The 26033-nt window shown below is 45.1% G+C and overlaps 1 protein-coding gene across 1 annotated transcript; it reads right to left on the reverse strand.

The window, feature by feature from the left end:
- Positions 1-3419: 3419 nt before the first annotated feature.
- Positions 3420-26033, reverse strand: LOC135920976 (amblin-like). The gene is made up of 5 exons (XM_065455263.2): positions 25875-26033; positions 23425-23634; positions 19284-19466; positions 7367-7546; positions 3420-4827 (listed from the first exon to the last, which is right to left on the reverse strand). The coding sequence occupies exons 1-5, from the start codon at positions 25927-25929 to the stop codon at positions 4820-4822; spliced, it is 636 nt and encodes a 211-aa protein (XP_065311335.1). The 5' UTR covers positions 25930-26033; the 3' UTR covers positions 3420-4819.

A 26033-nucleotide genomic window follows, 5' to 3' on the forward strand; every position in this document is an offset into this window, starting at 1 on the left:
CATCTTGCCGTCGTGGTCCAACTATCGTGGTCATTCTTGCATTGCCATGAGTGGGATGCATGGGATCGAGTGCAACATGTTTATTTTGAGCGAGGAGCTCCCCGGCAAACATGTGTCCAATTCTCTATTCTCAAATGTATTTATATAAGCGCGATAAGCAAGAACACTGTTTTCGGGAAACAAAAAAGAAACAATGAAGCCTTTGCTTCCACACATTCTCACGACGCGTGGGATTCACATTTTTTAACTTGCTTCGATGAGCTGGGTAATTACGCACATATTAGGACTGTCAATATATAGTGGCATTTCTTCCAATTGATGTAAACCGCATCATGCATCCCGCATACAACCGATTCCGCATAAAAATTTTCCAAGTTTTTCGAATGTACTGTGCATGCCTCCACTTAATCACGCTACACGGCATATCTTTTTTTCGAGTACGCAGATATTGGAAAGACCTCCAACTCAAGCAGAACCCGCAGTGTATTAGCAAATCTGCAGAAATGTTCCGCAATGAAAGCCCGTGCTCCCATGCTCTGTCATTACCGCCGCGGTCTTTTTGGCTAATAGTATTCCTACCACAACTGAACTTGATAGGCCCTGCCCACGACTTAGGCACCCAAAAGCCCAAGATCCTTCTTCCAACAAGAGGACAGCTTCTGTGGTATTGAAATGCGTCAGCACAAGCTAGCCATAATTCAAAAAGAGAAAGATACATTTATCTGTATTAGCGACTTTTGTCCGGACATTTTGATACATATATTTGCCTTTTTTTTACTGCGCAAGAAATACGAACACACTAGCCCAGCAAGAAGCAGTGAGGAAGAATACTACAACAAAGGTGACATTCGGTGAATCACATAGAACTCGTTGCTGTAGAGAAGATGGCGGTGTTAGCTGTGACCTATTAAATAAATTCAGTTCACTAGGACTCGCTGAAGTCGTTGACGTTCTCAATGCAATGCCACCACTTTTGTTTCTTTTAGCAGGAAAAGACAGAGTCGCTAAAATGCGAAGTTGTTGAAACGCTCTCGCAAGGCGGCCCTCCAAATGCAAGAAAAATCTCCCAAACGTTACCACTGAAAGGCAGTGTCCCGATATCGTACCAGAAAGCGATACCACTGCGCTTCATATATAGTGGACCGAATAACTAGGCCTGTGCACAGCATCTGATGCTGGTGCTGATTACAAGACCTAACCACCATCTGTCACGATATAGACGTCATGTGCCCGAGAAATTAGCCGCTAAAACACAGCGAACATGATTTTAGTGTAGGTGTTTCGGTACAGTTTCCAGAGTATTTCATAATAATAATAAGAAAGACAGTCCGTGCAAGCATGCAGCGCTTCAGGACGACACTGGCGAGGTGGTTAGTTTTACAAGTGGCATTCAATATATTTATTTTTTAAATTACAATATTAGGGCGCACGGCACAATAGTGTCTCGCACTCGTATGGGTGGTGGACCTGTTCCGACTCTAGTTATGTGCTCGACCATTTACAGTAACCGCCGATCCCAGCGGTCGTCTCGGTAGCTGGGCTATCTTCAGGAATACACATACGCTGTGCTCTGCGAGTTGGGTCGCCTACAACAGGACGCCCACTGCCTGTCTCCTTATCCCATTGATGTACCGCATGCTTTAGTGGATTCCGCACCGATCGGTGTTCTTTTGCTCTTGGTCTTGAAAAGGCATTGGTGCGTAACAACAGCGCGATGAATCGTTGCGGCAGCTGATCCGACGCCTGCTTTCTGATCCGTCCGACCCATCCCTTCGCATAGTTGTGCTGCAGAATGACACCCAGAATGGCACCCCGATGGGCACGAGCCGATAATTGTCATTCCGTCACGTCTTCGACACACTGTACTCCAGCAACTGCACGACGTTCCCACCGTTGGGCACCTTGGCGTCTCTCAGATGTATGACTGCTGTAGGCGAAGTTTTTTTCGGGCGTGCCCTTAACCGCTTTGCTCGCCTCTATGTCGCCCCATGTGAGTCGTCTGAACGCCTGAAAAAAAAAAACAGCTATGCATCTTGTTGGTCTGCTGCAGCCTCTATGCATACCGACCAACCCTTTCGTTCGCGTTGGTTTTCATTTTCTCGGGTCATAGCCTGTATCAAATGCGGAAAATAAGCTGATTGCCATGGCTACGGACAATACCACCCACTATGCCATTACTAGAGCCCTACCCATCAGCTGCGCTGCAGAAGTCACTGACTTCTTGTTTCCACATGTTATCCCTCACCAAGGCGCCGTTCGGCGATCGCGGCCGATACTTTCTAGCCAATGTCCTCCGCAACTTACGTCGATCATACGCAACTGAAGGCAAGCTTTCTACAGCCTATCACCTGCGAACTAATGGTCTTACCGAACGCCTGAACAGCACAATGAACCGTCATGTATGTTTCCTCCGATCAGCATGGCTATGACACCCATCTACTACAACAAAGGTGACATTGGGTGAATCACATAGAACTCGTTTGTCAAGTTTGCTTGCAATTTCTCGCTCCACGACACAGCTGGCTACTCACCCTTCTATCTCCTATTCGGTGACCATCCGACGTTTACTTTATAGACTGTTTTCCACCACTTGGACACCCCGATATAGTGTGCTCGTGACGCCATAGCCACCGCGGCACAAGCACGCCACAATGCCCACCTTTGTCTCTCCGCCTCACAGACACGCCAGAAGTTCCATTACGACCGACGTCATCATGAAGTGGACAGCTGATCAGGTGCCGCTGTCCTAGTGCCGTCTCCATCTAAATGTGTTGGTCTTTCAGAAAAACTACTCTCGCGGTTCTCCGACCCTTGCCACATACTCCACCAGGTGACTCCTGTCACATATGAAGTGGCTACTCTCGACGCAGCCGCGCCAGCGCATTCCTTTGACGTCATCTGCGTCTATCGCCTCAAACCACACCTTTCTGGGACATGTGAACCGCACCAATAATGCGCTTCTTCCGCCCGGTGGTAATGTAACAGCGTGTAATGTTGCAAGAAGAGGAATTGTATTCAGGTCTGAAAGACAACGCGGAAGCTGTGGGACTAATGCTATTCGGCATCTGTTGGCTCAGCCATTAAAGAACTACTTAAATATACTTACGCTTCTTCCCGTAGCAATACGATCAATACGTTAAGCACATATTTCATGCATAACTTACAAGTATTAAATCACTCAACCTACACGGCCATGTATGATAAATGATCTTCAGATTTTTCTATACAACATACTACGCCTCCTTACTCTTTAAAGTACCTTGATAACATGTCCTGGACTGAGTTTATATGGCAGGCTATGTACAAAGAAGCACCTCAATTTATTTTCACTCAACGTTTTACTATGATTTACTACTAGGGTAAAAATAGCTTTCTAATGTTGTCACGTGGTAGTGACGGCGAAGAAAGAATCAGTACGGTGGAATACAAAACTAGCTTTTATTGGGCGAACCTGTGCCCACAAAACAGGCTACACTTATAGCACAACGAAAGCGGCGAACACAGTCGGCGATCGTCGAAAATCTGATCAGCGGGTCAAGCGCGTCGGCTTTTATAGAGCAGTCGTCGAATGTTCCAGACTAATCGTTCGGACCCGCGTGCCATCCACAAAGTTCTACACCATTCGCGTTACGCGATGAAATCAGATAACACATGGTTCGGCGACAACAGACAGCGGATAGAAGCATCGATAACTTTCCAGAGACTTCGGATACATGCAGGCGCGTCCCGCGCTGTGCGATAACATTTGTTAGGTGGCGAAACCTGGTCGCTCGATAAAGATAAGTACAAGTGTCAATACCCCCCTCCTAAAAAGCATCGACCCGATGCTGCAAACAAACGAAGGTAATAAACAAAAGCACTCGTAGCAAAGAAAAGAACAAAAATGGCGAAGTTTGTCAGCGTCCGTAAAAGGGTTTAAGGCGCACCAGGTGGACCACTTCAGATCGTGCGCGGCGCCGCTGTGAATGCGAAATGCCGTCTGGCACGACCTCATAGTCCAGAGCGTCAATACGTCGGATCACCTTGTAGGGTCAGAAATAGCGTCGGAGTAGTTTCTCACTGAGTCCTCGTCGGCGTATCAGGGTCCAGACCCAAACACGGTCGCGAGGTTGGTACTCGACGAAGCGTCGTCGGAGGTTGTAGTGTCGGCTGTCGGTCCTCTGCTGGCTCTTGATTCGCAGGCGGGCGAGCTGTCGGGCTTCTTCGGCGCGCTGGAGATAGCTAGCGACGTCAACATTCTCTTCGTCCGTTACGTGCGGCAGCATGGCGTCGAGCGTCGTCGTCGGGTTCCTGCCGTAAACCAACTTGAACGGCGTGATCTGTGTTGTTTCTTGCACCGCCGTGTTATAAGCGAATGTTACGTACGGCAGGACGGCAACCCAGGTCTTGTGTTCGACGTCGACGTACATCGCTAGCATGTCGGCGAGGGTCTTATTCAGCCGCTCCGTAAGACCATTCGTCTGCGGGTGGTAAGCCGTTGTCCTCCTGTGCCTTGTCTGACTGTATTTCAGAATAGTCCAGTACTGAATAGTCCTAGAATTATTAGTCCTAGAATTAATAGTCCTAGAATAGAATTATTTCACTAGCTTCTGGCTAGTGCTCTGCGTTTTGCCTTTCCAGAAAGCACGTCTATGCCGCAGTTACTTCCAGGACTGATTACAGGACTGACGCCTTGCACATTGATTTTAAAAATGTTTTATAGAGGAACATTTCTGCGAGCGTGGACAGATTGCTTTTATTTCGGCCCTTTTACTGCTTGTTTCTTCTGCTCAGGTTGCGGTTCCGTCTTCTCTTTGCATTGTGGACAATTCCTGGGTAATCACGTATCTGTAGTTGAGGGAATGAAAGAGTTAGTATGTCAGCGCATTCGAAAAAAAAATCAGGACACTACCGGCGATGTTGAAGGTTTGCGTCAAACCGAGCAGTACATTGTTATCACATCCACCTTTTCTAATGTAACTGTGGGAGGCAATGGAAAGAACAAGTTTTAGCGTGCCACATCTCACGTGCTTCATTTACTTCAATTATACTAAATTTAAAGGTTTACGTAAACGAATAGGAAGAGACTGAGAAGTCGTCCCGACATTACCAGTGCTCGATTCTTTGAACTGAAGATATTCAAGTCACCCTCAAGCAGAAACAATAGGAATCATGGAACTTTCTTTACAGTTCTCACCGCTCGACACTTCTGTTGTGGTGGGGCCGAACTGAGTGTTAAGGGGATGCTGAGAAATAATCCATGAACAGGCCACAAAATATAGTAAATATTTGCTTCTAGTAATTACTTGCGTTTACGACGTTGATAAAGGAAGAAAATTAGGCAATTTCTCGTTGGGTAAAATTCTTGTTAACTGCTAAGTGGACTTCTTATCACCTCATGCTCGAATAATGAGCACCACGTGATCCACAGAGTTTAGCACATTTTACGTTTTGTGCACTGTTTCTGTCACACTGGGACAAATAAACGGCTGCCAGAGACGCGTTGCTCGAGCTAATAGACCAGCATTTCGTTATCACCTTTCCTAATGACAATTATGAAAAATGGAAAACAAAATCTTTGAGTTAAAAGTTTTCTGAAATAGAGTTCAAAGTGATAAATTTATGCCAACACATACATAAGAAAGCAATAAATTCTAGTGACCTAAGATTTCTGACATCGATTTCAATTGGGAGCGCTAAAAATTTGCAAGCAACGATACACTTTAAGTCATCAGCGAGTCTTGGTTTTATTAATCGAACACCTCTGGACCAACTGACTTATCGAAAATTTGAACAGCAAATGAGAGTTCGCTGAAGTTCTTTGAATTAGATTTGAAGGGATCTGAAATGCTAACCAGTGTACGTTACCGCAGTAGCACGCATGTTTCGTTAGGTTAGGTTTTTTTAGTTAGGTTAGTTAGGTGATTATTGTCTCGTCAGTGTGCTTCGTCAGACTGCTTGTTCACCGAAATGATGGCAGAACCCAGGATATGAAAGGAAGGTAAAATGTTAAGTTTTCAAGCTCAGAGATGGCTCGTGCACATGAGTGCCGTGGGCACCATGTTAAATCTGTGTTGCGCTTGAAACAGAAAAAGCTTTACATAAGTAAGCGATGAAAATATCAACAGCCCTGCGATTGGCAGCGAGAATCTGCTTGCACATTAGTTATATTCGCACTCTCTCTTTTAGAATGTGTCACAATCCTTTTTAAGTAAGAGAGCTGAACACCAGTTGCTGGCCGAATTACTATAATCATTGTGGGAGTGGCTTGTTGGGCTAGTTGGTACATGGTTATAATAGAAGAATGCGAGCAAACTTGAAAGTTGCAAAAATCGAGAAGCAGACAAAGACAAATCGACAGGAAGGTGGCTAGTTTCCTGTCGCTTTGTCTTTGTCTGCTTATCGATTTTTTCAACTTTCAAGCTTGCTGGCATTATCCTAGTATATAATCTTTATATATAAAGCATGCACTCCTAATATTTAGGCTGAAATTTCATCAGCTATCTTAAATACCTTAAAATATTTAAATGTTTCCAAGCCTTGCTTAACATAAAAGCCAACAAACAATGACACCAAGGTCAACATAGGGGAAATTACTTGTGCTTAATAAATGAAAGAAAGAAATAATAAATTAATGGGAATGAAAGTTGATAAAAAAGAACTTGCCGCAGGTGGGGAACGATCGCATAACCTTCGCGAAGGGTGTGGGAATGTTCGCCACTTGCGGCAAGTTGCCTTTTCATCTACCTTTATTTCCATAATTTTTATTGTTTCTTTATCATTTATTAATCCGAGGGTATGGGATCGTTCCCCACTTGCGGCAAGTTTTTTCATCCATTTCATCCCCAATAATTTATCGTTTCTTTATTTCATTTATTCAGCGCAACTAATTTACCCTATGTTGTCCTTGGTGTCAGCGTTTGTTGGCTTCTCATGACATGACTAATAAAAATCGGGCCCCTCGGTTACCCACTTGCTTCTCGTTTAAACCTTCCTTAAGAATTACATGGCAATCAACGGCTGTAAGCGATGATTTCTTATAAGAAATTTGGAGGCTGGTCACTTAAGATATTGCCAAACGTCAAGAAGTTTTCGTTTTACGTGTGTTACTGTTATCTAAATATGCATGCTGCGGATGTCGTATATATCGAGTCGTTATTTATATTTGAAATACACGCAGGCGGTTAGCGCACTATGTGTGGTAGAAGAATATGTGATGCAACATTACCCCTAGGTTACATGAAGGTTTTCGAAAATAAATCACGTCAGAAACATTGAAAATTGGCGACCCAAAGAATCTGTGATAACATTGAAAAAGTTGCAGTTTATAGTGTCAATATGAGAAACTCGCGGTGATTTGGCAAACGCCGTAATATTCGACACTTACAGCTGCACCTGTCCATGCAGACTTTGTAAGACCTAAATCCATTAGCATTTTTTGCGCACCACCAGCCCTTGAAGTGATAGCAGTTGTTCTTGCTCTGGTCAAAATACCAGTAAGTGTTTAAGCCAAAACAATAGCCTGATCTCGGCGTGTCGCTGCAGACGAGTGTTGGATTCTTTACTTCTGCAAATGAAAATAGATGCATCAGTGACATTAGCGCAAGGTGCCGCAATATTCAGAAATGAGTCATGCGAATGAATCACAATAATCTGCTATCGCAATAAACCTGGAAAATTACGGTGAACAAACTTGATATTTTTCGGTGCACGAAACAAAACGCAATAGTTCCGCTAGCTAACAAGGCTTCCAGGTGAGACACATTAACTGACTCCGTATCAACTGCCGGGACGCTGTCTCAGATAATGCCCCTATCTATGGCTACGTCGCCACCGAAAACGTCGGTAACCCTCCGGTTCATTCCCCTGGAATGGCCACGTGATCTCTGTTAATTTTGTCAGTGGGGATAAGCTTGAGGTCGAGCCCCTGATAAGCACGTACGCGCCTGTCGTTAATCAAAATGAATCGGCTCCAGTCCTTACACTGAGCAACGTTAACTTTTTTTGCGCTGGCGCTTCTGACTATTTGTCCCCAGTGGGTCTCTACTGCCACTACGTCAGTTTCGCCTTCACCCGGCGCTCTTAGAGTGTCGCATAGCAACGTCAAGGTGTTGTTTGCAACATGTAAGGCTGCACATGTGCCTGAATTATATTTTCTCTTTGCTAACATGCTTCTCTTTGCACGAGACACTGTTTATTGGGTTATTTTAAATTTAGGTGCGACGTCGAGAAATTTATGTATGTTGTAGGTGTCTTTTTTTGTTGCAGCCAACGGCTCTTTTATTCGCGGGGAACCAATTCAGCAATATGATTGGGCGAAATAGATTGCATGAATGGGCGCTTACACTATATGCGCGGTAGATGGCGATGTCGAAATGGACATTGAAAGATTCACTAAATAACTACCTCTAATCTCCTTTTGAAGGCATCTTGAAATTATGAAACTGGATTAGAGCAACAGCGAAGGTATAGCCACCCACAGGATAAATCCCTCCAAACATCTCCGCTACTAAGATATTTCGCCCCAAGATCTAATAATATTGCCGCCAGCATTGCGTAAACACAAGACGACCGCCACATGCCAACTGCGTTTAAAAGAGCCGCCACACCGCAAGCGTCAAGAAAAGCACCGCAAGGCACCGCTGCGCCGGTGCTGACAGACCGGCGGCTCGTGCGCGAGAATCGGACTGGCACGCGACAGGAGGCGACAAAAAGAAGAGAACGACGTTCGAAGGAGCGTAGCTCGAGAACCGTTTTGTGGTTGCTGTTGAGTATTCAGTCGAGTTCTTTTGTACGGGCACAGGTTCGCCCAGAATAAATCAGTTTTCCTAGAAACGGCTGTTGTAACTGTTGGTTACATATCTGGTGGAGGTGCGGGGTATGATTCCAAGCCCCACACACGCCAGGGAAGGTAGCCCGGATCCCCGAAGTTTGGAGCCAACGGAATTAACGCCTGTCCACCAACGCACGAGCCGCCGCATACGAGGTGAGGCCCCCGAGTTTGGTCCTCTCGCCGATTCACCAAGGGCAGCGGCGGCAGTCAGCCTAGGTACCAGTGCGATGGCTACCCAAGTAATCCCTCCTCACGTCGTCGTTGACTCGCCTCGGACGCCAGAATCTTTTCACGGAGACACATTCGAGGATGCCGAGGATTGGCTCGAAAACTTCGAGCGTGTCGCCAGGTGTAATGGTTGGGACGAGATAAAGAAACTGCGGTATGTGTACTTCGCGCTAGAGGAATCTGCACGCACGTGGTTTCAAAACCACGAAGCGTCGTTATCATCATGGAACGACTTCCGACGAGAGCTGTTAGCTACGTACCCGAGCACGGACCGCAGAGAGAGGGCAGAAGCCGCTCTTCAGGCGAGGAACCAGCGGAACAATGAAAGTGTGACCATGTACATTGAAGACATGACCCACCTCTTCCGCCGAGCCGACCCAAACATGGATGAGGACAAGAAATTGCGGCACCTAATGCGCGGTGTGAAACAGGAACTCTTTGCCGGCCTGGTTCGTAATCCGCCCCGCACTGTAGCCGAATTTCGATCAGAGGTGACGACGATGGAGAAGACGCTGCAGCAGCGTGCGAGGCAGTACAACAGAGATGTATGCGTCGCATCATTTGACGTTGGGCCAGGAGCCCTCCCCAACAACATGGACGTCCTACGCGAAATGGTGAGGTCCGTCGTCAGGGAAGAGCTGCAGAAACTGCAGCTGGCCCAAAGCCCTCCTACGGTGTCCTCACTTGCTGACGTCATACGCGAAGAAGTCCGGCAAGTAATTTGTGAGCCAGAGCCTCAGGTACGGCCCCATGCACAGCCAGAGCGTCAGCCGCGGATGTCGTACGCCCAAGCTTTACGTCAGGACCTAGGACGCGCCGACTTTGGACGAACGGCCACAATACCCCAGGTACTCCCTCGCAATGTGAAGCCCTTGCCAGAAGGAAGCCCACGTAAAAGTGATGTATGGCGCACTGCAGACCGGCGTCCCCTCTTCTACCACTGTGGAGAGGCTGGTCACCTATACCGGGAATGCCAGTATCGCCGAGTAGGACTGCGTGGCTTCTCTATGAATGCGCCTTGCCCTCGAAGCGGTGAGCGCCCTTATGAGATTGAGGCATTTTTATCTACGCGCCAAACTGTTCGGAACCCCCAGCAACACGAACCTCGATCAGCAGCGCCTATGCGTTATAGGTCCCCCAGTCCGCGTCCCGCTTCCATTTCACCGAGGCGTCGCTCCCAAAGTCCGCGACGGGAAAACTAGAGCCAGCGACCTGTGGAGGCAAGGCCGCTGACACCCGGAACACTGAAGGCCCTCCATCGCCAATACGACAAGACGACGGCAGTGACGAAACGACGGACAAGTGCAGCGATGACGCCGTTACTTCCGAGTTGCGCGTCATCATCGACGACTTCGAAGTGACTGCGTTGATAGACACTGGTGCGGACTTTTCAGTTATTAGCAGTGGACTCGCCAGAAAATTGAAAAAGGTATTGACCCATTGGACCGGATCTCTAATACGTACAGCGGGGGGACACCTAGTCGACCCCGTAGGAATGTGCACAGCAAGAATCAGAATTAGAGGCTTTACATACGTCAGCAGCTTTATTGTTCTCCCTGAGTGTTCCCGTGATCTGATACTGGGCATGGACTTTTTGCGAACGAATGGCGCAATTATCGACTTGCAAGAATCACGCGTGTTGTTTTCCACAGAAAATGCTGTTACCATTTCTGATACAGAACAGCCACATATTTCCTCTCTCCGTATTGTGGATGAAGACGTGACGGTGCCGGCACGGTGCAGTATGACTGTCGTTGTAAGGAGCGACGTATTTCGTGACTATGAGGGTCTAGCAGACGGAAATATCGGGCTGCTACTGGAAAAGCAAATATGCGTGGCAAGAGGCCTAGTTCACCTGCGTAACGGATATGCGGACGTCCTTTTGACTAACTTTGGCAATGAGGCACAACAAGTGGCGAAGGGAACAGCCATAGCGTCTCTTCAGGACTATGCACAATTTGCGGATGTGTCCACCCTCGATGCAGCATCACCAGCTTCTGCCACTTTAGACAGTGTCCTTACTTCTATCGACATCGACCGACAGCTGTCATCACTACAAAGAGATGAGATTGTGAACTTGGTCACAGAGTTTGCAGAATGCTTTTCGACTTCATCGAAAGTGCGTCGTACTCCCGTCGCAAAACACCGCATTGTGGTCGAAGAACCTGCAAGACCAGTTCGCCAACACCCGTACCGAGTAGCTCCAAAAGAAAGAGAAGCGATAAGAAGTCAAGTACAAGAAATGCTCAAGGACGATGTAATACAGCCATCCAATAGTCCGTGGGCATCTCCAGTAGTCCTAGTCAAAAAGAAGGATAACACCCTACGATTTTGTGTTGACTACAGGAAACTCAACCTCGTCACGAAGCGGGATGTTTATCCACTCCCCCGCATCGACGACACCTTGGGCAAACTACGCAATGCTTACTTCTTCTCTTCTCTGGATCTCAAAAGCGGGTACTGGCAGATTGAAGTGGACGAGCGAGATCGCGAAAAAACAGCGTTTGTGACACCGGATGGTTTATACGAGTTTAAGGTGCTTCCATTTGGTCTGTGTTCTGCGCCAGCCACATTCCAGCGGATGATGGACACTGTTCTCTCCGGACTGAAATGGCAGTCGTGCCTCGTCTACCTTGATGATGTGGTGGTCTTCTCCACTACATTCGAGCAGCACGTGCAGCGACTGAGAGCAGTTTTGGATGCTATTCGCATGGCGGGATTGACCATAAAACCCGAAAAATGCCACTTCGGCTTTCGTGAGCTCCGCTTTCTCGGACACATTGTCAGTGCTGAAGGCGTCCGCCCCGATCCTGAGAAGATCACTGCAGTAGAACTGTTTCCGAAGCCAAGAGACAAAAAAGCCATTAGACGTTTCCTGGGACTGTGTGCCTACTACAGGCGTTTCGTAGAAAATTTTTCTAAAATTGCCGAACCACTCACGCGGCTGACAAAAGAAGATGTCCCTTTTGTGTGGGAGAAAGAACAAGAAGACGCCTTCTCTGAACTACGACGGCGTTTGCAGAGTCCTCCTATACTTGCCCATTTTGATGAAAATGCCGAAACAGACATCCACACCGACGCGAGTAACGTTGGTCTCGGTGCCATACTTATTCAGTGGCAGAATGGAGAAGAAAAAGTCATTGCGTACGCAAGCCGTACCTTATCGAAAGCCGAGACAAATTACTCAGCTACAGAAAAGGAATGCCTGGCGGTTATATGGGCCATCAGTAAGTTCCGGCCATACTTATATGGCAGACCATTTCGAGCCATCAGCGACCATCACTCAATGTGCTGGCTGGCGAACCTCAAGGACCCTTCTGGAAGACTCGCTCGATGGAGTTTGCGTCTACAGGAGTATGACATCACGGTCATTTACAAGTCCGGTCGCAAGCACAATGATGCTGATTGCTTATCACGCGCACCAATCGAGGCTACGTCACCTGAATACGAGCAAGAATTCCCATTTCTTGGGGCTGTGAATACGACGGAAATGGCTCATCATCAGCGTACTGATCCGGAATTACTCCTGCTCATCGAGTACCTGGAGGGTATACAAGTGAAAGTGCCTCGAGTTTTCGTTCGCGGATTGGGTTCGTATGTCCTCCGGAACAACGTCCTCTACAAACGAAACTTCGAGCACAGTGGTGAGACGTTTCTACTTCTCGTACCATCATCGCTGCGAGCTGAGATCTTAGAAGCTTGCCATGATGATCCTGCAGCTGGCCACTTGGGCGTTAGTAGGACTCTGGCGAGAATCCGCCAGAAATATTACTGGCCGAAGTTCATGAATTCAGTGCAGCACTATGTCAAATCGTGCCGAGATTGTCAAAGACGAAAAAGACCGCCACTCAAACCAGCAGGTTTTCTGCAGCCGATACAGCCACCAACAGCGCCATTTGAACAAATAGGAGTGGATTTACTTGGACCATTTCCCGTTTCAACCTCAGGAAAGCGGTGGATTGTGGTAGCAACCGATTATCTGACCCGGTATGCTGAGACCTCTTCTCTTACAAAAGGAACCGCCATTGAAGTGGCTCACTTTTTTGTCACACACATAGTGTTACGACATGGCGCACCTAAAGTACTCATAACAGACAAAGGAACAGCTTTTGTTGCCCGTTTGATGCAGTGTGTTATGAAACTAACACATACTGCTCATAGAAAAACCACAGCGTACCATCCGCAAACAAACGGCCTGACTGAACGGCTCAATAGAACGCTCGCTGACATGACCTCAATGTACGTGGACATCGAGCATCGGACATGGGACAGTATTCTACCATATGCTACCTTTGCGTATAATACTGCAGTACAAGAGACGACACATTTCACGCCATTTGAACTTGCTTACGGTCGGACAGTAACAACGACACTAGACGCGATGTTACCTGTAAACAACAGCAGTGAAGACGACCCTAACGCTAGTGAGTACGTAGAAAGGGCAGAAGAAGCACGGCAGTTGGCAAGGCACCGTATCATACAACAGCAAAACGTCGACGCAAACCGGTACAACCTAGGGCGAAGAGAGGTACAGTACAACCCTGGAGACAAAGTGTGGGTATGGACGCCAATACGTACGCCCGGTCTTTCGGAGAAGCTATTGCGCCGTTACTTTGGCCCCTACAGAGTACTTCGCCGGCTAAGTCCCGTAAACTACGAGGTAACTCCTGAAGGCCAAGTCTGCTCCACACGACGCAGGACTCGCCCAGACGTCGTACACGTAGTACGAATGAAGCCTTACCATGAAAGGCATTGACAACCGGAATTTACACGTACTATCAAGCCTAGCACCAGCCATCCCCTGACCACTGCCCTTTTCAAGCAGTTGGCTTCTCTGTAGGCCTTTTCTACGCATCGGGACGATGCTTCTTCGGAGGGGGCTCATGCCGCCAGCATTGCGAGAACACAAGACGACCGCCACATGCCAACTGCGTTTAAAAGAGCCGCCACACCGCAAGCGTCAAGAAAAGCACCGCAAGGCAACGCTGCGCCGGTGCTGACAGACCGGCGGCTCGTGCGCGAGAATCGGACTGGCACGCGACAGGAGGCGACAAAAAGAAGAGAACGACGTTCGAAGGAGCGTAGCTCGAGAAACGTTTTGTGGTTGCTGTTGAGTATTCAGTCGAGTTCTTTTGGACGGGCACAGGTTCGCCCAGAATAAATCAGTTTTCCTAGAAACGGCTGTTGTAACTGTTGGTTACAATATATTGCAATTAGAATTAGGATCGTCCAAAACAACTTGATGTGCGACTTTTTTAAACAATTAGGTGGAAGGACAATATGCGTCGTAGCACACTTTAAAGCGGAGAATACTAAGGCTCTTGAGAAGCCTCACTTTAATGAAGTTATTCCAGAAATCGTTGTCCTATTTCAAACCGCTTGTGGGATCGATTCTTTTCCCGTCATTGCGTTTTTTCGCTACATTCACTTCAGTCACTTAACTTCTACTTGTGCCCTTAAAATAATAATTAGAAAGGTACTGAAACTGTTTCATTAAAAAAATTAAATTATGGGGTTTTACGCGCCAAAACCACTTTCTGATTATGAGGCACGCCGTAGTGGAGGACTCCGGAAATTTCGACCACCTGGGGTTCTTTAACGTGCACCTAAATCTAAGTACACGGGTGTTTTTGCATTTCGCCCCCATCGAAATGCGGCCGCCGTGGCCGTGATTCGATCCCGCGACCTCGTGGTCAGCAGCCCAACACCATAGCCACTGCGCAACCACGGCGGGTAAACTGTTTCATTACACAACTAGGTATTGTGACTTCTTAAGCAGGCAGTTTATTCCGTTCCAGAAGTTTACCGAAAAGAGGTAAGAACGCTATTTGTCTCGGGACATACTTTAGTCATTCGTTCGAACTAGAAAAATTGCGTGAGGTAACAATCGGTGTAATTGTTTAGAAGATGGAGCAGCATTTTACCAAACATGTCGGATAGACGGGGCTTGATAACGGAATACCTAAACATTTAGTCCTATCCATAGAAGCTCGGTAACAAATGCACCAAATATTTTTATCCATCGAAGTTTCGTGCTTTTCTTTGACGTTGGTCTGCCAACAGTAGCGTGCTGCTTCTGTATGGCAGAACTGAATCACAGTATGGTGCATAGCACAGTCTGTTTCATTTAGGCGCTAAACGTGCATTTCCCTCTGTACATTGACGTGCACGCGAATAAAGGAACGAAGCACACGAATTTGCATGGTGTTAGGCCATTGAAGGCCGTGACCAAAAGTCGTCTTTGCGTTTGACGACAGCTAGAGCTCCTGCGCTGCTAGAATCATCGGTGAGTAATGCAAATCAGCTACGAAGGAGGAATGATGCCTTGACGGCAAAAATGAGGAGCCATCAGTGGCCAAACCGGGACTGCGGCCGCGAAGTTGAGTACATGGTTCAAAGCTGCAGTTGTCGGTTGACCTCCGAGTCATTTTACATCGCTCCCACAAAGCACCGGACATTCCTAACAGCATGATGCCGCAGTCCGGTGAGTCACGTGGTTCCCGTGGAATCTCGTGAATCGCGTGAATATCTGGCGACGAACCCGCACCTACACGGTAGTCTGAATAATTTTATGTCACAATGAGCTCAAGACATCCACACAAGAAATATGGATGGTTAGCGCTTACTTTTATTGCGGTGTCTGGCCACCTAAGTGTCATACCAGCCTCTTGTTGCTGGGCTAAAAAAAAAAAAAACTGGAGAGCAACACAGCTCACCTTTAGCCAACAACGGGAGTCAGGCACCTCCATCGCATTTATAGCAATTGTCAATCGTAGAAGACTCGGCCATTGTAACTAAACATTAGTTTATAGCAAGTGCAGCCTAGAAGTTTAGTTAAAAATAAATTTAATAACACTGAGAAGTAAATAGGAAGCTTTAGCTTGTGGTCTGCTATCTAAAAGCATTGGAAATGCGAAGTCGGTTTTTTTTTTCGACTACTGCTGCACTAAATGCCATCAGGTTTGTTGCATCGAAGCGGAGAAGTTAAGCTCTAGCGAATGTTGCAAGCATATCAATAATTTACGCTCTCAGTGTAAAAAAAATTGTTCAAAAGTGCAAATTTTGTTAAACCTACTATAAAAGTTTACGAGGATGTAACTCTGCAACGAAAAACGATATCCCAATTTCATAAATTGCATCTAATAATGCCTATAAAGTGGTGAAAATTGGTGAAATATAGGTGGCCATGAAATATAACTTTAATAAGTGGGTAGGAGTATTGCGAAACTGTTGTAAACATTTTAAGAAATTCCCATAGGACGTACATCATATTAAAATTATTCGCTTTATGTGCTGTGACGGATGAATTTTTACGGTATTGCGATAGTTTTTGTTAGTGCGGAGTCCCGGATATGTAAATTTCATGCTTCTATTTCTATTTCAGACTTACTGATTTTCCTAAATTCTTGTATCAAAAGTTCTGGCCATAATCGAAATTCGAACAGTTACTGCAGATTTAGGTCCTCCCTCGATTGCAAGAAACGTTATTAAATGTCATTTGTCTAAGAAACTAATTTCCGCGTTTTGCATACACTTAACTATGCGGCATAGGTGTATGACCTAAAGTAAATCTTCCTCTTAAATCCCTCTACTATACTACCTTAGATTAAGAACCGCTCGTATTTCAATTTATGAATGCTTATTTATATCTATTGGCTTCGAGCTAGGTAGGCAGGCGTCCGACTTGCACTGGGTCAAGGCTTCTCCTAATATATATATATATATATATATATATATATATATATATATATATATATATATATATATACACACATATATATATATATATATATATATATATATATACACATATATATATATATATATATATATATATATATATATATATTCCAGTGTCTTACGGATGGGCCAAACCTGGACATGAGAGCAAAACACACCGGCGCTCCGACAAGTAGGCCTAGATCCCAAGCATTAGTGTGTTGTGCCAACGCAGGCTTACTCATTCAGTAGTCGGGTGCATTGGGCATATAGCAAAGCACAACCGACAGTAGCACTTGCGTCCACGGCAGTTTCCACTAGGCCACGTACTCGGGAATAAAACGCACCAACATTACAACTACCTTTCAGGTGCATCATACGTCGCGTATCAACAAGTTGCTTATGAAAGTGAAAGCGTACCAGTTGCTTTCTTAGCTCGCGGCGGCCAATGCTTTAAGTCGCACGTCAGAGAGCATTGCCTACGGAATAGGCCAAATTCCGTAGCCAACCAGGTTGAAGCGCATTTTCTTCTTCTAGAGAGCACAAACAAAATGAGTACAAACACGCATGACGCAAAAACGGGAAAATATTGATGTACAAAGCCGACGGTGATTCTGTGGTAGAAGTGTGTCACCGGTCAAATTTTCCAACCTAAGCCTGCTCGCTGTTGGCCGTATCTAGACAAATTTCATCCTGAAATTCTCTTCCCCAGGCATAGCAGCATGTCAGCGATGTCTATAAGCGGGCTAAAATCTCTTTTTTCGATAAGCACTATCTTATCTCCTAAGCCGAATTTGGATCTATAAAACGCCTGTCAATGGAATTAGCCCTACTTTAACAAAAATAATTTATTCTATCAGAGTTTGAAAACAAGAATGTCGTGCTCAACCTTCACATTAATTTCACTAAAGCATTTGATTGCATCCATCATTCCACATTACTTGAAAAGCTTGGAAATTATGGCATTCGGGGGCACTGTCTAAACCTCACGAAATCTTGCCTAGATAATCGCTATCAATACGTCCAAATAAATATTTGCCACTGAGATTTAAAACATGAGCAGAGGCATTCCTTAAGGCAGTGTTGTTGGCCCGTGTTTTTTCTATAGTTAATATAAATGACCTTGTAAATATCCACAGAGGTTCGAAATACATAACGTACGCTGACGATGCTACCATATTGTTTGCGTCACCTGAACATATTAGCCTTCAGAATAAAGCTAACGTTGCTCTAAAAGCTCCGCAAGAATAGCCAGCACCAAAAATTATACCAATTAATGCAAACAAGAAAAAAGCTGTTATTTTCAGGCCGAAATCTAATTAAGTAAACTTTAGTCTCATCACCCTTATTTATGCACGCGAAACGATCGAAACGATAAGTAGTGTGAAAATACTTGGATAGAAGGTATTATCTTGCCTTTTTTTCCGTTTTAACTTCTGCGACTGTTTAATACAAAAGTGCGTTAGTTTTGCACCTTTTGTATTCTCTTATGTGTACTATCGCTGCCTGCTTTGTGGAGGTGACTGCAATCTTCGGTGAAGTTGCTTATTTTTCAAGCGACTTCCTTCACACGAAATCTGCGTTGGCATACACACATTGAATTGGCTTTAGGTAAGTTATCCCGTGTTGTTGGTATGATGGCGTGCCAGAGAAGTTTTTTACCTTTCAATATATAGCTTCTTGTTTACAATACACTCTTTCTTTCTTCATTGTATTACTGTTTATTGGTGTGGGTAAATACGACATGTACAAATCTTTAAAAGAATACATACACTTATATAAGAAGCTTGGTTGAACGCTTTTTGATCTACCATATAATTTCCAAGCTTCCGATTTATTTTTGAAAGCTTATGTATTGCGCGCGTTCAATCTTTGTAACTACAAGTTTAGTCTGGCGTTCAAACGGGAGGCTAAAAGATTGAGATTTTCCTGATTTATATAATCTAGACAAAAGCATGCATTCATGCGCAACGTGTTACACCGAACAGTGGTAGGTGGTCACTGCGCGGGCAAGTTATTTTATGAAAAAAATATCATGCACACTTTAAACACTTTTAAATTTACTACATATTATCGCACCATACATTCTTATATTTCTACAGGTTACATTTATTACATATTTATTAAATAAAGTTACAAACATCTTCAGTACGAGCACTACGTGAACCTTTCATCAGTCCTTTCTCACATGATGGATAAAGAGTATTATCTTGCATTTTTTTCCTTTCCTAACTTCTGTGACTGTTTCATACGAGAGTGCGTTAGTTTTGAACCTTTTGTATTCTCTATATGTGTGTTATCGCCGCCTGCTTTGTCGAGGCGGCTGCAATCTTCGGTGAAGTTGCTTATTTCTCAAGCGATTTTTACCTGCAGCCTCCTCCATCGTTGATCGAAATAAACAAGTTAGTGTGATTGTTAACTTTTCATAATATGGATAGCGGCGTAAAACATGCCCTTGTTGGAAGGTATTTTGTTTGCTGATAATACTGCTCGACGCCCAGTTATGAATAAAGTTTTTACTTACGCAGGCACACTTCTTTGCACTTTCTTTCACTTGCAAAATAGTTGCTGCCTGATTCACACGTGCCATGGGTGAACATCTTGCATTCCCTTTTTTTATAATCAAAGTACCATGCGTATCTTTTTGCTTCACAGTCACCGGTAACTGGTTTTTGCAGGCACATTGGCGGCACTTTACCTTTGGACTCTGGAAACGTGCACGGACTGATTAGCGATATCAGCACCACAACACGAGCAGTCACAGACCACTAAACAGGAGGTAACATAAGTGCTTGCTCTCAGTTGCAAAGCCCGAAGTGGTACGTGTCTGGGAAAACGAATCAATTTGGTGCACAGAATAGAGCATCAGGGGTGCGATCTTGTACGCGTTCCAAAATAGAACGGAGGCGGTTCGTTCCACTGAGCCAAATACGATTCGTCAATTTGAACCATGCCGAACGCCATGACGTCAATTGCGACGTGATATCTGCTGTCAATCATTCCGTGTCGTCTGCTATCGGAGGAATGGAATGGAACATATCGCCTATTTCGTGACGTAAAGAACGAACCGCCTCCGTTCTATTTTGGAACGCGTACAAGATCGCACCCCAGCTTACTATGTCACTTCTAAGGTGACATAGTAAGCTGGGTTCATCGTCAGTTCATCGAAGGTGCTAAGATTAGCACAAGCGCACACACGGTATCTGAAGTTCATTATCATCAGAAAGCAAGCAACGGTACATTTTTTGTCGCACATTAGGAGTGTTAACTGCATCTAAAAGTAGGATGCCTATTACAGCTTAATTTGGCTTGCGCAACCAGGAGATCCTCATTGAAGCATCTACATCAGATTCTGGTGGTTAGTGAGAAATGTAAAAATAAATGGCTTATTAGAGGACAATGGCCATTTTAAACTGGAGGCACTACCATCTGCAACTGAGTCCAACCGCGTGTAAATGGTGGTGTCCGTGCCACCTGCAGATTTGTAACTATCCTCTTATAGTGTTATGGACGCCTGTGTATGCTGGGTTTTAACTTCATTATTAGTGAGCGTGGGAAAGCAGTACTTATAGAGTGAATGTAAGTTATCTGTTTCTCTCGCTTGCATATATTTGACGCTTTGTTTAAATAAGGGGACGTAGACAAGGCTAATAATTCGACAAAATTTCATTCTGGTCTGCTTTTACGTGCACTGTCCATGCATAATAATAATATTCCTATACGCTAAGTTAGCCTGCTTCTCCAGAGCAAGTCAGATTTTAACGTTGTGTCATAGTTTAACCGAATCAGCTTTTCTTGGTGCTCAGGTACAATGAACAGCATTGCCCAAGGCTTCTGTAGGAAAGTGAATGAATGGGTAACGTCTTGTGAGAACCCATTCTCATGTCAGAAACAGAAGATAAAAAACATGCAATCCGATTGCGGTTTTTGAAAAAGCATCTCTATGCGTAACGTTGATTGGCTTGGATATCACAAACACCAGCTGGATATAAAACTGTGTTCGTGCAATTCATCCATCGGGTTCTTCTTTTGCTACCACAGACGTGCGGAAGAAGGAAGGGTGCTTAACTGTCCTTTCTAGGTATGAGCTTTGAGGACGTAGAAGCACGGTTCCACATTTAAAGACATCTTGGGCCACATCAATGGCCCTCACATATTCCTATATAATTTATTAATTGACTCCATTCTTCTTCCGATAAACTTGCTGAATGTAGTAAAATAAAGTGAATAAATATGTACCTATTGGACTATGTTCCGTATCATGCACCGACATCAAATCCTTGGAGCCCAAATCCAGCCACCCTTTGAAAAGAACCCGCCACAATAAGAGGATAATCATAAAATTTATATTTTAGTCAATTACGGCTAGTAGGTATTATAATCAAGCTTTATGATCTTTAATATACCTTTACCATCATCATATTTTTGAAAGTTATGAATTTTTAGCGAATTATACTCCGCAGTTTGACGTGTTGTGGTTCTTGTCATCGCTGCTTGCCTCAAAAAGTAGCTGTCCCTGCTCTAGCCGCAGGAATGGCTTGTGCCTTGGTACCAGGTACGCTTCCAGATATTAGTTTTAACGTCTGAGTCACTTGACGCAATGATGCAACACTCCGCAACACCAGCAGATGGCGTTGCCCTCCGCGGATCACGTATGACGCTCTGCCGAACTTCCCACAGTGCATGAACGCTTTTGGCCATCTACTTCGACAGGGGGCATCCGATGCAGAGACACCAAGAATCTCCAGAAGATGACAGGATTAGCAGAACCTCTGGCCCTAAAATATCACCCCTGCCGAAGGCTCACTTTCGTAGTGAAAGGTACGCCACCATGACCCAGGGCTGGTAAAGAGTTAGGCAACACGTAAGGAGTTGCAAACTTCAGCGCTTTACATATCGTATTGCGCCATTTTGCCCTGACAGGTTATGAAAACTTCGCTTACACCAATTCACACAGAGCGTGCTGTCTGCAATGTCTTGTGAAACGGGTTGCGCAGACACAGTGTAAGGGACTAAAATAACTGAGCCAGTCGTGTTCAATGTACTGCAGCCCACTAACTGGGGTCTTCTTTTCAGAGGACAATGGGGCAATACGAAGTTTTCAAACTGTGAGTGCTAAACTAAATGTTATTTCTGGGTCATAGTGTGATATTTCATTTCACAATAAGGAACGTGTAAAGGATTAATTTTAGTTAAATGACGCCTGTGACCAGTGTTTCTTTGTAAATCGAATTCACGGACAGGTTAAACCTGGACGAGAGTTCCTTCTAATGGATCCAGCCATGGTAGCTGCACGCCCATTGAACGGTATGAAGAAAGGCTTACTGAAATAGTCAAATTAACAGTAACACTGCAAGTAGTTTAACTTTGTAAGTTCTTGGCCGAATGGTCGTATCTAACGCGTTCTGTCGAATTAACCCTCTGGGCAAAGATACTCTGCTAAAAAGGTTAAATTTAATAGCCGAATCAACGCCCGCCGTTTTAGCCTTACGTACAAAGAGCATATTGCTTATATTTGTGAATTAAAAGCATTTTATTCATCTTCAATGGGGTGATTGCGTTGCGGCTAAGTCTGTTAGCGATGAAAATTCCCGAATGTTCATTAGTCTTCAAGACTTGTGAGGAGTTCCGATGTTGACTTCTCACCCGAAATTATAATGTGCTCATTTTCAACCAAGAGCCAGGAACACTTTTAATAATTACAGCAAATTATAAACAGAACTTAGTGATGTAGTACGCTCGTGTAGCTGCAGGGTAGCACAGTTCAAACTGGATTTGCCGAAGTGGTGATCACACTGGCTTTATTTCGTTAAACCTGGAGGTTTGTAAAATCGGGAAAGGAATATTTCGGTCCTTGCAAATCTAAAATTGTAACGTAGCAACACGCAAAAGATACCGCGGCATGGTATTTGCAACTAATCCAGTGATCGGTTGCATAAACTGTAAAATAACGAAAGGAACCACCGCCACCCCTACTGAGGCCGTGTTTAGTCTATAGTTCAGTGCATGGACGCGTAGTGCTGCCTCGTCAAAGCAAAGGTGGCACCGTGACTAGGGCCCTTAAATGTTCTAACGCGTTAGCTTAAGAGGGCACGCTCGAAGGAAAACTCGTCTATGTCAAAATTAGAATGAGATCACCTTCTTTTGATTATGTTATTTGAGGAAAAACTTCGCTTAATCGAGCTTGGACAATGCAGTTTCATCACTTCGGGTTGATGACAACGTTCAACCCTAGGGGTACCTTTTAGATTTTTTCGTTAGATCGGGTACTTCGTGAAATCAGGTTTTGTTTGATTCAGTTTTAGCTGTCTTAGTGCTAACCCGCTTGGCCAAGAGGCACTGAAACAGGGCTTTTTTTCTTCCCCAAGTCTGACCAGACACTGCTTTTGGCAAAGCCCTTCATTTTGAAATTATATCAATACAACTGTTTCCAACGATCTACACGCATATGACCAGATTGCAAGGGGCATAATTTATTAACACCAGGGTAGGCAATTAATCATGAAGATTGAATGTGCATTCGGCACCAAAGTTTAAACCACATCAACAGAAATATTAACGCTGCATATATTTACTGCGTATGGGACATTTTCCCGTCCAACTGCCTTAAGAAATCCAAGCTTAACATTGTCGCATCTGGCACGTTGCTGTCAAATTATACTCACGTGCGCACGTGGCCATGCACTTGCTTTCGGATGGAAACCTATTGGGTCCTCCACCACACGCGCCCATGGAGAACATGTTGCATCGGTTGTGTCTCGGCTCAAAATACCAGGCCTGATTTAATGGCTGACAGAGGCCCAGGACCGGTGGCTTCGTACACATGGGAGGTGTTTGCCTTGGCGGATTTTTTGGTGGTGGTCCTCCTGGAGCAGCTGTAAAACAGAATTGACGTAGTAGCATCAGTGACCACTTGAATTGGAAGCAACAGTGCAACTCCCTGCAGTAGTAAACTGTGACCGGAAGGACATTTATGGCGATTAGGAGAGTCATTCAGTCCCTGCAGGGCATCTATCATAGAATTTTTTTCACAGTATATGTATTGTGCAACACTATATCAAAATACGTACACGTGATAAAAGGTGTACGTATGGAAAAGAGCAGATTGGGTGAGGGAACAAACGCGAGTTAATGACATCTTAGTTGAAATCAAGAAAAAGAAATGAGCATGGGCAGGACATGTAATGAGGAGGGAAGATAACCGACGGTCATTAAGGGTTACGGACTGGATCCCAAGGGAAGGGAAGCGTAGCAGGGGGCGGCAGAAAGTTAGGTGGGCGGATGAGATTAAGAAGTTTGCAGCGACAACATGGCTACAATTAGTACATGACCGGGGTAGTTGGAGAAGTATGGGAGAGGCCTTTGCCCTGCAGTGGCCGTAACCAGGCTGATGATGATGATGATGATAAAAGGTGATCCTCCTTGAAATCCGCAGGGATCCTGCTGAGCCCTATTGTTCATGTGCGTCTGGTGGCGAGAGCGCTGCCGCTTTCCGCTAAGTTCCAATCAATCTATTCCAATGTCCCTTTAACTTACGTTCTCGGTGCATTAATAATGGATGGAAATTTAGGTGCAATGTGCTCGCTGCGCCCACCAGTAGCCCAATGAGAGCGGTCTTTGTCACAAGAACGCTTTGGGCAGATAAATAAGGAAACGACCCGGGCTTTGTCTCACCAACGCCAGTGCCTGGGAGGACGGAACGTGCCGATTCCCGACAGTTACTCCAGGGATTACTCTTCGAAGCAGGCATTAGTCTTCGAGGAGCTTTGATCTTAATATGTTTCTCTAAACTCGAAGTACGTTGCCTCGACAACATTTGCGCAGCCTTCCACATCCGCGGCTCTGTTGCAGCGTTGACGTTTCAGTCTTCGCCATGTCGCGCTTATCAATGTGTCGCAATAGTTTTCATGCAGAGCACTCAAAGGCAGAGACGGGATGCTCGGAGGTCAGGACTGCCGGCCCTCTTCCGCCACCGGTGAGCAAAGCACAATTTTCGAGGGAGCCGAATGAATGACAATCCACTTAAAAGGCACTCGATTTGATTTGCTACACAAATGCATCAAATGGGTGGCCCAAAGGCCCACCGGCGGTGCAAGAAAAGTTCTGGCAGCCGCGCTCTCCGCGTATCGCTTTTCAACCGCTCAGCACTGTGCAATGTGCAAGCAAGAACGTGTAACACGGGCCTAGTTATAGTATTGCATCTTGTACAAAACCGCGCAAGAAACAAGGACTGAGACGCACGCCAGCTAGTGCTTCGAGGGCTTCGAGTCGCGCGACAATTTTGCGTGCATCCGCGGATTTCTTTGACCCTCGGAAAAGCACTTCTATGTAGCATGTATTTAGCAACAGAAAGTTGTAGCAGCAGTTTTTCGTGTTGCTACAATTTTCTTATCGACACTGTGAATATATTTACAACATTTGCGTAGTCGATTTATTAATTAAGACTATGTATTCAGGCGGAAGGAAAAAGATAGCTTGAATATCTCCAAGCGACGACAAACAGTATTGTCTTTGTTCTGTCCAGCTACATTGCATTCGCCTATTTTTAAACTCTGGGGGAAGTTAGCTGGGACACCTTGTATAATATATGCTACAACGATAGCAAAGGTGAGAGCATATCCGGGATACGGCAGGACACTTTGAGCTTTTATGTCAGCAGCAGCGTTCTGCCATATTTTTTTTTGTGGTGGGCGAAGAGATAAATATCGGTCAGATTTGCTAGTACAAGCTTATGGTGTGACTGAGTATTTATGTCGGGAAATATAACATAAAAGATTTTGGCGCTTTTACTCTAATTCGGATTTCTTACCCTTTGTTTTTCTTACTCCAATTCAAAGCTGTCCAAAATTATTTCTACTTATTTGAGTGCCCAGCTAATACTGATACTAATTACTCATGCTCAATCCGTGCTTCAAAAGCTGACTACAATGATGGACCCTTAATACGACACCGATCTCGATGACTTTACGCGGGCCTTTTTACTTAGTCTCACTGCCAACATTATACTGCTTGAGAAAATTATCTACTAACAAAGTTTTGTCTGTATACACAAAAAATTCAACCTTGGCATTGGGGAGTTCTGGAGTGGTGATGTGTGATAAAATTAATTACCTACCATGGATATAGGTCACCGTTACGAGAATAATGATGGAGCCGCTTAGAAGCGCCATTACTGGGTGTCTCACACTCAAAAGTGTACTGCTCTTCTAGACATATTTTTACGTTTGCTCAAGCGTATCTGCGGCCATTGTTCGCCTGAATTATATTCTATGAT

Source organism: Dermacentor albipictus, chromosome 7 (genome assembly GCF_038994185.2).
Source record: "Dermacentor albipictus isolate Rhodes 1998 colony chromosome 7, USDA_Dalb.pri_finalv2, whole genome shotgun sequence".
Lineage (NCBI taxonomy): Eukaryota > Metazoa > Arthropoda > Arachnida > Ixodida > Ixodidae > Dermacentor > Dermacentor albipictus.

Excerpts from the sequence above, each read along its gene's own strand:
- LOC135920976 (XM_065455263.2), bottom strand. The coding sequence starts at position 25,929 with ATGGCGCTTCTAAGCGGCTCCATCATTATTCTCGTAACGGTGACCTAT. Across the intron at positions 23,635-25,874 it reads AACGGTGACCTATATCCATG|CTGCTCCAGGAGGACCACCA; the intron begins GTAGGTAATTAA and ends TCTGTTTTACAG. Across the intron at positions 19,467-23,424 it reads GTGCATGGCCACGTGCGCAC|AGTCCAAAGGTAAAGTGCCG; the intron begins GTGAGTATAATT and ends GCACGTTTCCAG.